Raw genomic sequence first — 16,592 nt, 5'->3', positions numbered from 1 at the left:
AGGAGGACGTGGAGGACGGTCAGCCTCTCCCCGCATCTACCGCAGGTTGGAGGATCATTTTCAGTGAGTAAGAAGTTGTGTGTGCCAAATGTGTGTCCTATTCTGAGGCGACAGAATAGGACATCTGTTCGCCGTGATTTTGTTACGGAGGGCCAAGAACCTAACTGTGGCTTTATCACGTGCAGTTTGTTATTTACTTCTGCGTCCCACTTACGTTGCCAGTGGTTTCGCAGTTTCCTTCTTAAAAAAGGCTTCAGATCCGTGACAGGGACCGAAGCAGTAGGGCTGACTGTATGCAATGAAATTGATGTGGCCATCTGGTCTGCTAGAACGTTACCCTCGATGCCCCTATGTCCAGGCACCCAGCATATAATGACATGCTGGTTAGACATATACGCTCTACAGAGGACGGAATAGAGCTCAGTAATTACGGGGTTTCTGTGTTTACAGTGTGACTTCAAGGCTTTTACGACGCTTAAGGAGTCTGTAAATAAAATTGTTTTTTGAATATTTGATTTTCTGATATGTTTCACAGCCGACAATAGTGCATGGGCCTCAGCCGTAAATATGCTTGTTTCAGGGTGCAGTACACCGGATTCCGAGAAGGATGGCCCAATGGCTGCGTAGGACACCCCGGCATGCGACTTAGAAGCGTCTGTATAAAACTCTGTGCACGAGTACTTGTACTGGAGCTCCAAGAAGTGCATTTTGATATGTGTCTCTGACGCATGTTTAGTGACCTGTACAAAGGATGTGTCACACTCTATCAGCTGCCACTCCCAGGGTGGTACTATCTTAGCTGGAGGCATTAGGCGTTGGTCGAGAACTGGGACATCCATTTCCGTGCTAAGTTCTCTTGCACGCAGTGAGAAAGGAAGTATCATAGAGGGTCTGTTATGAAAAAGTGTTTCACATGTCAAGTCGTTAACGGTTGTGAAACACGGATGTTCCTTATTAGAGCGCACTTTGAGAAAATAGTTGAAGCTGATGTAAGTTCTCCGAAAATGGAGTGACCACTCATCGGACTCAACATACAAACTTTCAACAGGGCTTGTTCTAAATGCGCCAGTGGCCAGACGGATTCCCAGATGGTGAACGGGGTCTAACATCTTAAGTGCGCTCGGTGCGGCAGAGTGATAAACTGCGGCTCCATAGTCTATTCGCGACCGAACTAGGCTCCTGTAAAGATTTAACAGGCACTTCCTGTCGCTACCCCATGTTGTGTGGGATAGGATTTTAAGTAGGTTCATTGTTTTTAGACATTTTTCTTTAAGATGTTTTATGTGAGGAATGAATGTGAGCCTAGAGTCAAGAATAACACCAAGGAAATTGTGTTCTTTGCTGACAGGAATTTGGTGTCCGCCCAGTTCTACACAAGGATCTGGGACCAGGCCTCTCTTTCTTGTGAAGAGAACACAAGAACTTTTGTGGGGGTTGACCTTAAATCCGTTTTCGTCTGCCCACTTGGAAACCTTGTTCAAGCCCTGCTGTACCTGTCTTTCGCATACTGTGAGGTTGCAGGATTTGAAGCCTATTTGTATATCATCTACGTATACGGAATAAAAAATGGCAGGTGGTAGTGAAGCACTTAGCGTGTTCATCTTGACGATAAAGAGAGTGCAGCTGAGCACGCCTCCCTGGGGTACACCAGTTTCCTGCGTAAAGGGACGTGAGAGTTCATTGCCGACCTTTACCCGGAAGGTACGATTTGACAAATAGCTTTCAATTGTGTTCAGCATATTTCCACGGATGCCAATTTCCGACAGGTCTCGCAAGATCCCGTAACGCCATGCCGTGTCATATGCCTTCTCCATATCGAGGAATATCGATAGAAAAAACTGTTTATGTATAAAGGCATCGCGGATATTTCCTTCCATGCGCACAAGGTGATCGGTTGTGGACCGCCCTTCTCGGAATCCACACTGATAAGGATCGAGTATATTGTTGAGCTCAAGGAAATGTATAAGTCTGCGATTTATCATTTTTTCAAGAAGCTTACACAGACAATTAGTTAGAGCTATCGGACGGTAACTAGCCGCCAAGGAAGGGTCTTTTCCCTGCTTTAGGACAGGAACCACAATCGCTTCTTTCCATGTGGATGGGAGGTATCCCGAAGCCCAAATAGTATTGTATAGTGTAAGAAGTGTAACTTGTGCGTCAGTATGTAGGTGTCTGATCATGTCATACATGACTCTGTCTGGTCCCGGTGCAGTGCTTTTACATGTGTTCAAGGCAGCTCTCAGCTCGGCAATACCGAAAGGCCGGTTATACGGTTCATTCTGCCTGGATTTTCGTATGATTGGCTTACGTTCTATTATTTCTTTATGTTTAAGAAAGGACTGGGAATAATTGATTGAGCTTGACACACGCTCAAAGTGCTCCCCAAGTGAATCTGCCTGGTCTTGCAGGGTTTCGCCTTGTGTGTTTACTAAAGGGAGGGAGTATGTTGGTCGCCCTCTTATTCTACTAACCCTGTTCCAGACCTTGGCCTCATCTGTATACGAGTTGATACCTGTTAAAAAGTTCTGCCAGCTCTCTCTTCTGGCCTGTCGGCGGGTTCGCCTGCCTTGGGATTTTGCTTTTTTAAAATTGATAAGATTCTCAGCAGTGGGGGAGGCGCGTAGCAACCCCCACGCTTTATTTTGTTTCTTACGAGCGATCCTACAATCGTCGTTCCACCAGGGGACACGCCGTTTGCCTGCCAATCCATTTACTTGTGATATACATTTAGTTGCGGCATCTATGATGAAGGCTGTAAAGTACGCCACAGCTGCATCGATTTCTAAAGAAGACATATCAGCCAGCGAGATGTTAGTAAGAGTTCGAAATTTCTCCCAGTCGGCTGTATGTATCTTCCACCTAGGAGCTTGTGGAGGAAATTCATTTTCTTTAGATGTTCTTAGCAGTACGGGGAAGTGATCGCTCCCATAAGGATTGCTCGCAACTTCCCATTCGAGTTCGGGCAGTATAGACGCGGAGACTATACTAAGATCTATTGACGAAAAGGTTCTGTTTGCAAGAGAGTAATATGTGGGTTCTTTCTTATTGAGAAGGCACGCTCCAGAAGAAAAAAGGAACTGCTCAACGAGACGACCTCGCGCATCAATACGAGAGTCTCCCCACAAGCTGCTGTGTGCATTGAAATCGCCAAGAACAAGATATGGTTCTGGCAATTGATCTATCAAGGACTGAAATTCATGTTTGTTTAGTTGGTAATGCGGGGGTACGTAAATCGAACAAATAGTGATGAGTTTTTTCAGTAGGACAACTCGAACCGCTACTGCTTCGAGGGCCGTTCGTAGCTGTAAACATTGACACGCTATGCTTTTTTGAATTACAATGGCAACACCGCCAGATGATGACATAGCATCATCGCGATCTTTGCGGAAAGTTATGTGCTGTCGAAGAAAATTTGTGTGTTTTGGTTTTAAGTGTGTTTCCTGTAGACACAGCACTTTTGGATTGTGTTTTTGAATGAGCTCTTGCACGTCATCAAGGTTCCTAAGCAGACCTCTAACGTTCCATTGAATAATTTGTGTATCCATATTGAAAGTAAATATGTGCTGTGTGTATGGAAATGGAGGTGATGCTTTAGGTTACAGGGCTCTTTCGAGGCCCTGTAACGGGAGTTCTGCCCTTTCTGGAGCGTTCGAGGGAGCCTCGCCGCTCCTTAGGCGCTTGGCGCGCCGTGGGGATAGGTGTAGTGTCCATTGCCTCTTGTGAGGCGCCGGACACGTGCTCTTGTGAGCGAGAAGTTTCCAGGGAAGGTCCCGCCTTGGGGGGCAAGACCCCTGTGCCCACCAGCCCGGAGGTCGATGGGGCTCCCTGAGGGATTTGGCTGCGCCGGCTGTTGCTAGCGCTGGAAGAGGCCGGGGAGGTTGGGGCAGCCTCGGCTGCGCCCACCTTCGGGGTTGATGGTCCCTTCTGCTCGGGTGGTGGGGCAGCGCTAGCTGCGACCACCATGGGGGCAGATGGCGTAACTGCCGACTCACTGCTTGTGGGTCGGACAGCCGCCGGAGGCCGTTGTGGCGCTGCCCCCTGACGCGCCACATCGGCAAAGCTTTTCCTTGGCGGGTTTGCTACCCGCCTTCGTGCCTCTTTGAACGATATATTCTCTTTTACTTTTATGGTTACAATTTCTTTTTCCTTCTTCCAGGAGGGGCACGATCGCGAGTACGCGGCGTGATCCCCGTCACAGTTCACACAGTGGAGAGAGTTCTTACAAGCTTCAGTGGCGTGTTCAAGGGCACTGCATTTCGCACATGTTTGGCGGCCCCGGCAGCTCTGCGAGCTGTGGCCGAAACGCTGGCATTTGAAACATCTTAGGGGATTCGGTACATACGGTCTGACACGGAGCTTGATGTACCCGGCCTCGATTGATTCGGGCAGGACACTTGAATTGAAGGTGAGGATTAGGTGCTTGGTCGCAATTTCTTTACCCTCGCGCCTTATCTTGATTCTTTTGACATTTATTACATTTTGTTCGCTGAAGCCCTCCAAGAGTTCAGCCTCAGTGAGCTCCAGCAAATCATCGTCCGAGACAACGCCGCGGGTGGTATTCATCGTGCGGTGCGGGGTTACTACTACTTGGGTCTCTCCAAATGATACTAGTTTAGGCAGTTTCTCAAATTGTTTCTGATCACGGAGCTCCAAGAGGAGGTCACCGCTGGCCATCCTCGACGCCTTATAACCTGGGCCAAAAACTTCGGTAAGAGTCTTAGATACAAGGAACGGGGAGATTGTTCGGACTTGTTTAGCTGGTTTTTCTGTGTGGATCACATGAAAACGAGGAAAATTGTGGACTTGGCGTCCGAAAAACTGAAATACTTCTTCGGTGCGCCCTCGTTTCTGAGGGCGATCAGGTAGTTTAGGAAACGCGTTTTCCATAGGTACAGTTGGGTTTTCGGCCGCGATGCCGACCACCCACCATGGAGCCCAACAGGGGGACGTGACAGAAGTTCCTGCTGGAGAAACCCTGCCAACGCCAGCCGTACATCGCTGCTATAACCAAATACAGCATAACCAAGGCTGGCTAGCTACACAAGGTTAACCCTTGCCGCCAGGAAACTAGGAAGTGAGGAGAAGTGATGAGAAGACAGGAAAGATAAAAAAGGCGAGAGAGAAAGACGAAGATTGGAGAGGAGGACAGGAAAAGGCGACTGCCGATTTCCCCCGGGTGGGTCAGTCCGGGGGTGCCGTCTATGTGAAGCCGAGGCCGAAGAGGTGTGTTGCCTCCGCCGGGGGGCCTTAAAGGTCCAAACACCCAGCTTCGGCTCAACCCCCAGGATCCCCTTTTCCCCAGACACGGCTAAGCCGCGCACGGCTACACGCGGGAGGGTCCAACCCTCGTGTGCTCGGGTACGTGGTGTCGCAACACACCAAACGCCTGCTGACGCAGACGCCCCTGCGGGGACGTGAAGCCGAGGCCAAAGGGGTGTGTTGCCGCCGCCGAGGGGCCGTAAAGGTCCAAACACCCGGCATTGGCTCAACCCCCAGGATCCCCTATTCCCCGGACACGGCTAAGCCGCGCACGGCTACACGCGGGAAGGTCCAACCCTCGTGTGCTCGGGTACGTGGTGTCGCAACACACCAAACGCCTGCTGACGCAGACGCCCCTGCGGGGGGTGAAATCAATAGCCTGTGAAAAGTGTAATTTGTATATTGACGCTGTTGACATAATAGGTGCCATACCGGCCTCAAAATTGTACTGGACAGAGGAGTTTGTATCCTATGTGAAGCACAACCTCCCATTACATGCTGTGCAGATAACCAAGCTCAGTTTGTTTTGACGTGCTACACAACATTCACTGTAATCTGTTTTTGATTCTAAAGAAGTGCCAAACACCACCTCTTTTTCAAGAAAGTCATGGGAATATTTGGCGAGACCTTTTTACAGCCCCTCATAATGGAAGTGTGGCCAGCCAGCTTTGCTGGGATGCCTTTATAGATTTCTGCTCCTGATCATTGTGTGCTATCAAGTTGCAGAAGTCTATGCAACTGGTGCTAGGCATTACGTGTTTCTATAGTCGGATACAACTTTAGGAGGCTGCGGAATCTGCACTTTAAGGCAGGTGAACACAAGCTTGCACCAATGGGCACGCACTCTAGACTGACATCGTGCCGCCAGACAGACTAATACCTGCTCGTTGGAGAGGGACTATTTCTTTAGACGTGGAGGCAATCAGCTGCTGCGCTTTGGTCATCTGGGCGGGGCCTCTCTTGTCTTCTGAAGTTTTATCCGACTGTAAAGGATGCTGCTTTTCATACAACACAAAAGGACAAAGTGTACAATTATTTGGCCTATGAAATGGATACATCAGAAGTGTGCTATTGAAGGGCTTAAGATGTGTGAAATATAGTACATGCAATTATAAGACAATGTTAAAGAATATGTGGTATCGAACATGCATGTAATGGCACATTTGAATCGGGGAGTGTTGCAGTCATATGCACAGTCTATAGGTGATAGCATTATTAAGCTCCTGCTGTTTCCTGTCTTCATTTTTAATTACACACACCGTTCATCTTGTGGCTAATCAACACACACTGTATTCTTGCACATAGAAAGAACAAACAGCACAATGTGTATGCTGCATTAGTGTATTTTTTATTTACATGGTCCAAGAGTGGCACAGGTTGTCTTATGTTTTTGCCTATTTTGAAGGGACACCAAGTGCATGTTACAAGTCTCCTAATATGCACAGCACAATGTTTACTGCAATAATTTTATTTTCGTTCTTGAATAATAAATAAAATATTAAACTGAAAGCTCCTTTATAAGGTGCCTTTTGTGGTTTCAACAGGAGAGCAGTGAGGGCACCGATACTACTGTTGCAGAGCAGCCCTTTGGACCTCTGCCACACTCTCAAGAGCACGTGCCTGGCGCTCGCCTACTGCCATCAGGCAGTTGAGTGCCTCCAGCAGCAGAATGTTTTGCTGCAAAAAAGTGTATTGGAATGAATCGGCCGCATACAAACCATTATTTACAAAGAAAAGTGCTCGTTGCACTATTAGTACTAAGTGCCCTTAACTGTGGAAACCTTTATGTAGTATGCATAATAAAACAATGTGTCGGGACAACGTTGCTTTATTTTTCATCACTGGGGTTTTCTTTTTCAGAGCCAATTGTCATGTTGATTAGTGTGCCAGCAGCTGAGGTGGCCCCGCACCTTCACGAGTCTCTGCTGTCGGCACCACAAACCTATTTTTGTTCGCTGCAGAACAAATGCCTCACCCTACAATGCCGTCTTATACGAGCTGATTGCATCCTATGCCTACAAACATCATATTTTTGTCCCATTACGCAATTTTCTGCCATCCTCGGCTGTAGTTCTCTCTCCTTGACATCCATTCTGTCATGCTTATGTAATCACCTGTTATGAATTGACAACAAGTGATCGAATACGTGCATGGCCTGCCTGCCGATTCCTGTTTTTTTTTCCTTATCTCAACTAGCATATCAGTTGCCACGGTTTACTACGCCACTGTCTTCCTGCCTTAATGCTATCTGCAACAATTTTTGTTACTTCGCTTTCTGCACAGTTCTTGACATCTCAAGTTTCTTTGTTAACCTCCGGGTTTGTGTCCGATATTGCATAACCGGTAGAATGCAATGATTCTAAACTTTTTTCAAGGATATTGGTAACGTGGCGATCACGATTCGGTAATGCCTTCCATGTGCTGTTCAACCCATGAAACTTTTGTATAAGTTTCCTGCTTTATATCAGTACCTGCTATTGATATTTCACCTGGATAAAGATACTCTTCCATAAATTTTGCGGGCTTAATGTAACTCATGAATTTCTGTTTTCTCACCAAGTTTGTGAAGGTTACCTTCATCTTTTCCATATTTTCGCGGGCCCACTTGCATGTAAAAGCACGAACACTCATTGGTTCTCACTGCCTTCCTTAAACTGCTTTAGTTCGTTACTACGAAAGTGACTTAATCCGTGCACTCTTATTATGCTAAATATGAAACAGTAGAAATATACTTATCTGCAGTTTGTCGATGTCTCCTTCACTGTGTTGGTAGCGAGATCTATCGTCGCTACCGCCTCCTTGTCGCATCGTAGCTATATAGGCTGTCTGCCTTTTGCCCACACTATGTAATGTTCGTGACGCTCGCAGTCACGCAGATTGGAGGAACTCGGCGCACTCGCAGAAGCAACACCGGACAAGTTGTTTGTTCAGCACTGCGTCGTGAACAGTAGGTGCGCGTTGCGATCTGTAAAATCTCCGAAGCTATTGGGAGTCTTACGGGGTGCACGGAAAGATTGCTGACGGAGGAACAGAACTATCCAAGAAATAGTGGTCATCGTCAAGCCTGATCACTAAGGCGCGCACTGCAAGCTCGTACGAGTTTGTTTACACTGGGCCTCTTCGATGTTTAGCCGCCATGCTCGCCCGTTGAATGGATGTGATGACGCCACCACAGCGGTCCCTCGCGGTATAATGCGAAGCGTACTAAATTACAAATTAGTCTAATGCACATTCAGTGTACATGTTGTAATTTTTAAAATGCTTCTAAACCACGTTAAACTAACTAATAATATTGTACTAAATGCGTTTGTTTTATAACTCGCTTGTGCATGTAATGCACTCGGTGGAACGACAAACAAGTGAAAGAAGGCTCGACCATGCACCGACGGTATGATCACGTGAGCCCCAGTTTGTCGACCGCCCAGAAGGCAACGCCCAAGGAATGATAGCCAGCCAGAGTGAATCTAGATAAACCAATGAAACTGGAGGCTTGTCGAAAGATAAACTGTGTCTCGGTGCCATTTGTGCTTTCATCTTGGGGTGTCGCCAGAGCTCGTGAAGATCCCGAGTTTCGCCAAACTCGGCGCATCCTGCATAGCACCCCAAGTCACCGATTCTTGCTGTATAAGCAACATTTATACTTGTACAAAAGTGATGGCTACGTTCTTTTAAGGCGTTTCAGGAGTTCAGTTTCTGACAGAAAGAAGAAACAACGGGGGCGGTGAAGTTGTAGAAGAGGGAAACAATGGGAAGCGATACCTTAGTAGAGTGTACAATTGGCAAGGCTTTTAGGGTGAATATCACAGTTGATGACTACAGCGATGTGTCTGGGTGGAACGCAGTTTACCATGACGCCTCACCATATTTAAACGCGCAGTTCCTATATTTGTATCTTAGTTTACCGCGGTGATTCACTGCGTTCCCACGCGGTGTTTCGATCCAGGATGCATGTATTCGGAATTGTTTTTTAGACGCTTGCGTGTGTTACTGTATTGCCAAGCGAAAAAAGCCAGAAATAGCAACAATATCGGCATGCTCTCAAATCCGAATGTTCAGGATTTGTAGCAAAGAAGCCTCGCAACGCCTGACAACCTAGTAATACAAGCCTATATTTCATAAAGGCACATAATATTAATAACGCAAGTTTGCCCTTGAGGAGCGCAGTCTAAGGTCAGAATGTATGTTGAGCTTGTAATGTAGATATATTGTGCAGTGGCTCATATACCGCGCTACCATACCGGAAAATCTAAAGTTGCTGTCATTGTAACGCCTGTCCTAGGATATGTCCTGGTGTCGGCGCCACGTCATATCCTCTAAAGACCTACTCTGCAGAAGACATACGCGATCTCTAGCTAAGATTTACCATCGCGCTTCATTTGTTTTGAAGCGTGCATGACATAATTATCTGTTAATTTTAGCATGATCGTGCATCTTACGATTAACCTATTTTTTAAATGCTTAGGTTCGAACAACTATGTGGCTAGTAGCCGACGAGCAGGTCTTGTCAGTTTGCGTCAGTTTTCTACGTGGCTTTCAAATTGCTCAGCTAGAGAAGTCCAAAAACAAGAAAGGGGCTGACAGAGGGAATAGCACACTGTGGTATAAAGTTTGTAAACAGGGATGAAGTGCCTCAGACAGGCTGGCCAACGTTTCGATAGGAGGACCTATCTTCGTCAAAGGCGGCCTCGTCATCCTCGGCGTGTTAGTTTTAAAGGGTTAGTGCAGTGACGTCACGTGCGGGTGTTGTCGCTGGCGGCTGGTTTTAAAGAGAGAGATTACAAGAGGAAACAAGCGGTGTCGTCCGACGTCTGTGAGCTTCATTCTCAAGACGAGGGGACAAGAGCGTGAGAGTGGGCACGCGGGGAGAAAAGAAAAGAAATAGAAGCAGAAAAAAAGGAAAAAAGGGTGAAAAAGGGGGGGGGGAACCAGGGCGGCACCAAGACAGAGAAAAAAGGGGGGAGTGAAAGAAAAAGAAAGAGAAAAGTGAAATCTTTAAGAAATACTGGGGCTTGGGAGCGTGTTGGGGATGCGAAAAGTTAGGAGGTATTCAGGGGGAGTCGTTGGCGGCATGTTTTTGAGGCATTAAAACGGTCGGTCAAGCGGTCAGCGCGCGAGTAACACAAAATACCAAATAAAAAAAAGAGAAAGGAGAAAACCCAGACACAAACACACACAAAAAAAAAAAACTGAGTTGAAAGTGACTTGAGTAGCATAGTCGTAATACGTCGAGTAACTTTGAAATAGTTAAGGTGGCGACCAGGAGTCTGCGGTGCAATGTATGGGGTGACTGAAAGGCAGCGGCATCGTCTTTCAAGGGGCACTGCCCCACGCGCTTAACGTAGGTGTCGTTACGGCGGCATCCAGAGATGGCGATACTCTGTGTTGAGGCTCCGAAAAAGGCATATTGACTTCGGAATGTGTTGTCGAGGGGATTTCAAGAAAAAAAAAGATTAAAGAAAAAGGGGGGGAGGGAAGGGAGAGGGGGAGGGGGGCTGAAACCGGTATAACAAACAGGAGTGTGACGCGCACAGAAGGGGGCAAGTGTACATGGAAGAAGGGGATCGTACAGTTGGTATAGACGTAAAAACCTGAAAGAGTACATTAAATTTAGTAGTAGGCAGGAAAAAAATTTTTTCGGAATGGAAGAGTAGGTGAGGTTAAGAATTAAAGTTGGCTGGTGGCCTAATGTGTTTTGTGTATTGGTTGATGATATGAGAGTTTCAGATTTAAGTTACAGCTTTTAAAGAATCTAAGTTGCCGCGTGCCGAATTAATTCCTGTCGGGAGTAGGCAATTAAACTTTTGTATGAGGTATGATTCCATATACTTCCTTTCGCGAGGGGAACGGAAATTTGTTTGTAGTATATAGAGCCTTGCTTTGTCAAACATATGTCCATGTTCATTAAAGTGGCTGGCTACTGTTTTGGGTAAATTGTGTTTTGTGTCCGCGCGGTGACCATTGAGTCTTGTATTAATTTGTTGTCCAGTCTCACCTATGTATTGTTTGCTACAAGCGGCGCATTCTAGACAGTAGACTACGTTGCTTGATGTGCAGGTGAAAGCCGAAGTTACCTTGTTTGTGTAATTCGACGCTGTACTTTTTACTGTAGTAGTAGATTGAATGTGTTTGCATGTAGAGCACCTGGGGCGGCCACAGGGATTGGTTCCCAACTTCTTCTTTTTCTGTAGTTTGGCGTGCACAAGAACATCTTTAAAATTAGTGTTGCGTCTGTAGGCCACTCTGGGAGGGTCGGGAAAAATCTTCTTAAGTTTCTGGTTGCTGGTGAGAATCGGGTAGTATTTACTTAGGATGTTATTCACGTTTGGGAGTGCGTTTGAGAATTTAGTAGCAAGAAGAGGCATTCTTGTTCTTGTGATCCTCGGGCGGGGCTTGAGGACCTCGGCTCGATCAAGTTTGGTTGCAGCGATGTAAGCTGTTTGAAGGTCACTGTTTGGGTGGTTCCTGTTTGATAGCGTTTCTTTAAGGTGAATTTTTTTCCTGCCTACTACTCAATTTAATGTACTCTTTCAGGTTTTTACGTCTATACCAACTGTACGATCCCCTTCTTCCATGTACACTTGCCCCCTTCTGTGCGCGTCACACTCCTGTTTGTTATACCAGTTTCAGCCCCTCTCCCCCTCTCCCTTCCCTCCCCCCCTTTTTCTTTAATCTTTTTTTTCTTGAAATCCCCTCGACAACACATTCCGAAGTCAATATGCCTTTTTCGGCGCCTCAACACAGAGTATCGCCATCTCTGGATGCCGCCGTAACGACACCTACGTTAAGCGCGTGGGGCAGTGCCCCTTGAAAGACGATGCCGCTGCCTTTCAGTCACCCCATACATTGCACCGCAGACTCCTCGTCGCCACCTTAACTATTTCAAAGTTACTCGACGTATTACTACTATGCTACTCAAGTCACTTTCAACTCAGGTTTTTTTTGTGTGTGTGTGTGTGTGTGTGTCTGGGTTTTCTCCTTTCTCTTTTTTTTTGTCTTTTGTGTTACTCGCGCGCTGACCGCTTGACCGACCGTTTTAATGCCTCAAAAACATGCCGCCAACGACTCCCTCTGAATACCTCCTAACCTTTCGCATCCCCAACACGCTCCCAAGCCCCCGTATTTCTTAAAGATTTCACTTTTCTCTTTCTTTTTCTTTCACTCCCCCCTTTTTTGTCTGTCTTGGTGCCGCCCTGGTTTCCCCCCCTTTTTTTCCATTTTTTTCCTTTTTTTCTGCTTCTATTTCTTTTCTTTTCTCCCCGCGTGCCCACTCTCACGCTCTTGTCCCCTCGTCTTGAGAATGAAGCTCACAGACGTCGGACGACACCGCTTGTTTCCTCTTGTAATCTCTCTCTTTAAAACCAGCCGCCAGCGACAACACCCGCACGTGACGTCACTGCACTAACCCTTTAAAACTAACACGCCGAGGATGACGAGGCCGCCTTTGACGAAGATAGGTCCTCCTATCGAAATGTTGGCCAGCCTGCCTGAGGCACTTCATCCCTGTTTACAAACTTTATACCACAGCTAGAGAAAGTTATTTGAAATAAACACACATAATAATCTCACACAGTGGCGTTCAACCTTGAACATCAACTGTGGTCATAACAAGCCTTGCGTGTCAATTAATTTTAGCACACAAACTGAAGTTCTCCTCGACACTACAGTTCTGGAAAACTCTCTCATTCATGCTATTCTTACGTACGGAACGGTCATGTGAATACAGAAATTTCGTACCGTTCAAGGAAGCGTAAATTCATTAATTCGGAAACCTGCTTGTCGTGTTAGAATACAGGTTGTTTCACAAACGCACCTGTGTGCTTTGAAAGTTATTATAAATGTTCAATAATCTGCTTAATAGAATAGGCGTTCAGAAAATTGCACTACTGAAGAAATACAAGAACGCTTCGTCTTCACTTACGTGCGGAGCCATCGACTGGCATTCAAGACGTTGTTTCTTGCGGAGAGTGATTTTTACACTTCACTCGCAGCCTGTGCTCGGTGTTGTGCAGTGATATAGGCAAGCATACAGCCAGGAAATTGTCGCATTTTGGTCTTTCTGAAGGCCAATTGGTGGCAGAATAAATAAAAAGGGTGCTGAACACATAGGGACAAGGCAGGGATCAGTGTCGGCGGTCGATGACCGCTGATATACTCGAGAATGAGATGAAAGGAAAGTTCATTGTCGGCACAAGTGCAGAAAATAAGCGGCACTAACGGCTATAAAAGCGACATGCCTGCTGTGCAGGAGGAACAGCGTCCTGACTGATACCAGGCATGTCACAACGCCAGCACGATCAGTGATGCCGGCGATGACGCCACATGCACCGTACCTAGATGGTGCACGATACGAGACTCACGTCAAAACATCGGCATTGGTCAGCACTCAATGCAAGAATTAGCATTAGTTTGATGTTCCCTGCCTCCTCCACTCGAACGAGCGTATGCACCATGGTGTGTAATGCACATAGCTGCTGAGCAAGATTAGGCGCCCAACACTCATGTCGGAAGGGGAAAGCAGAGAGCCAACCTGGCTCTGCTGTAAAGCCGATTTAGCGTACCATCATGTTCCGTCGACTTTCCTAGATCGTTTTTCCAGCCACACGCACCGGCCGTTTTCGGAGACCTAGCGCTTTGCGCGCTGCCCGCGCGGGTAATTTCGACACCATGACAGCACAGCGCCGATGATGGAGAAAACGCGCTTTGAGCGCCGCCTGATTGCTATAGTCCTAACAAATCTTTTTATTGGTGTTTTATTTAACCCTGGGAACGTTTGTTCGTTTTTTACACGTAGTAGAGTACGTGTGTTTAGTGGTGCTTGGTCTCCTTTGAGCTTTTTGTGGGCGAGATACCTTTATTTTCACGCCAGCACCAGACTTCTTAACACTGTCTTACGCTGACAGCGCTAACAAACTAAGGTGACAGTTTCACTTGATATGAACATCGCAAAGAGCAACGCTCTATATTAGCAGCCATTTCCCTCCTTTAGGCACCTGCATATGTCCTCAGTGCACCCTCCTATTGAAAACAGCATGGTTTTCTTCGTAACGGCCTCCAATTTTCCTGTTTCTGTCTGAACGACCCCCGTGCGCTTCGAAAAGCTACCATTCGTATTGAAAACGTACCCGTAGACACTATTTGAAGCTAGCATGATGAGCGAGGGAACTCTTGTAGTCTGCATATTTCAACTTGGAAGGAATGCCACTTCCGCCATCGGGCGTCCGCAGCCGAACTTATAATAGCCATCGGACGGCACTCTCTGACGTAATGCCATTAAACGTTTAGCAGAAACAGTATTCGATTAAACTGTTAATTTTGCAGTCCAGGAAACAGTGAAAATTTCTTGCAGCGCACTGATTTCATTTCCACCTACTTGAGGCGGAAGTTGCAAAGTCATTTATTGGAGCACAGAATAGTTTGGCAATGCTAATATGCAGAGAACACTTATTCATAACTTTGTAAATCCTACGAAGTTGCGCATCGGGAATAGACTGAATTTACACATCGGCCTTTTTTACACTTTCCCCAATAGCAGCCGTGACCTGTTCCAAGCTTTTTCCTATCAGGTGTAACCTGCGAAAAAAAAAGAACAAAATTATTGGCGTCAGGAGGACGCATACCAGAAACAATAGGAAGTTTTAAAAATAGGGCACCCTAAGTGTCGAGCCACTATCGGACAGGGAACCAAGAGATGGCAAGAAAGGAACAAGGGATTCGAACTTGAATTAAAGCGCATTAACCGAGGGGCAGCTAGGGAGATTGCAGTGGTTTTCTACATTCGTATATGTTCATAAATTTCTTTTACCTTATTCATCCAAGTAGCGCAAGACGTTTTTTACCATGTATTAAATAGCATGTGATATAAAATAACCGCCCAAGCAGTACGCACAGATGATTAACCAGCGAAGTTGAAACGTGCGGCCCAGTATTTATCACTGGGTTAATCCTGACCATTCATTAAACTTGGCAGGCTGCCGGATCCTCGGTACGCAGTTGGTGCTTGCGCTCGGCTGCACAAGCCAGTTCTTGTGCCCTGATTGCAGCATCGGCATGGTGAAGACGAGCTCGCTCCCGGTTCTGCTGATGCCACTTCTGATCAAAAGTGAGTACGTGTGACGCGTGGCCTGCCCATGACAGAGCCGGAGAGAAGGTTCTGCGCGTGCGCTCGGCGCAGCCAATCACGCGCCTCCCTTTCTTTTCTTTCGCGCATGGGCATGGGGTTGTGCCAGAGGAGTTTTCGGCATACAGGCGACAGACAGACGAGCGGACGAACGAATCGGCTGGCCACATACAGGGACGCTGTAAAAGATGGTTCTGCGTGTGTTATTCAGCCCTCGATAAACATTCTCAAAAGCGATGCAGCTCCTCTCGACATGTAGTTTTTCGCTGTAAATCCAACAGTATCTGTCCCACATTATAAAGGCCTGGGTCAAAGCTCATTTCTGTATGTGTTACGCTTTCGGAGCTTTGCGCTTTTGATTTCATTTTGCGAACATTGCCGTGCCACAACTGACGTTTACAACTATCTTAAATAATCTGGCAGGTTTGCAACGCGCTTGCCCAATAGAGGTATTTTGCTGTTGATCTCTGTGTCGACTGACAAATAGGCGCGTTTATTTTAATTTTTTTGCCGAGGATAAACTTTGTAGTAGCTCTCGTCCTCTTTGGTTTTCCTTCTTGTGCTTCCTTTATTGCGCTTAAAGTCAAGTATAAATTCTTACAAACTTGCCCAAATTTCAATTCTTGTATGCTCAAAAAAGAGCTTGAGATTTTCTTAGGCAAAAATCTTGGGCACCCTATTTCTATACCTGCCCAATCAGTATACACCACATGTATCGCTTAAAGTGCACCACAATATCTTTGAATACAGTGCCGTGCCAACTATTTTGCGAGTGTGAGGGGGCAAGCCTCTCCATTTCTCTCTCTGTCTGTCGCTTTGTCTCTATCTCTCTCTCTCACTCTCTTGCTCTGCATAATTAACGGAGCGGAGAGTGTCGGACATTTTTCAGCAGCGTTAATTTATTACTCGTGAGCGCTTTGCCTCCTACATTTCCCTTTGTTGCCACGGTAAGTTGCCCTCGGGTGCAGTTTCCCTAGCGGGAAGGCAACAGGCGCGATCGTGGCCTCGTGCTTCAACCATCTGTTAGCAATGTTGAAAGACAGATATATATATATATATATATATATATATATATATATATATATATATATATATATATATATATATATATATATATATATATATATATATATATATAAACGCGGTAGAAAAGACCGGGAGCTTAATTGATGTGCTACCGCGCATGGGGGAAGGGGAACTAGAAATTAAAGACGGA

The 16,592-nt window shown here is 46.4% G+C and overlaps 1 protein-coding gene across 1 annotated transcript in view; it reads right to left on the bottom strand.

The window, feature by feature from the left end:
• Positions 1-16,550: 16,550 nt before the first annotated feature.
• The window catches only part of LOC142574777 (uncharacterized), a 51,306-nt gene continuing 51,264 nt past the window's right edge, over positions 16,551-16,592 (bottom strand). The window contains exon 6 of the mRNA XM_075683791.1: positions 16,551-16,574. Within this exon, the coding sequence (XP_075539906.1) occupies positions 16,551-16,574 (24 nt within the window). The remainder of the gene's footprint in view (positions 16,575-16,592) is intronic.

Source organism: Dermacentor variabilis, chromosome 3 (assembly GCF_050947875.1).
Source record: "Dermacentor variabilis isolate Ectoservices chromosome 3, ASM5094787v1, whole genome shotgun sequence".
NCBI lineage: Eukaryota > Metazoa > Arthropoda > Arachnida > Ixodida > Ixodidae > Dermacentor > Dermacentor variabilis.
This window is presented reverse-complemented; position numbering and strand designations above follow the sequence as displayed.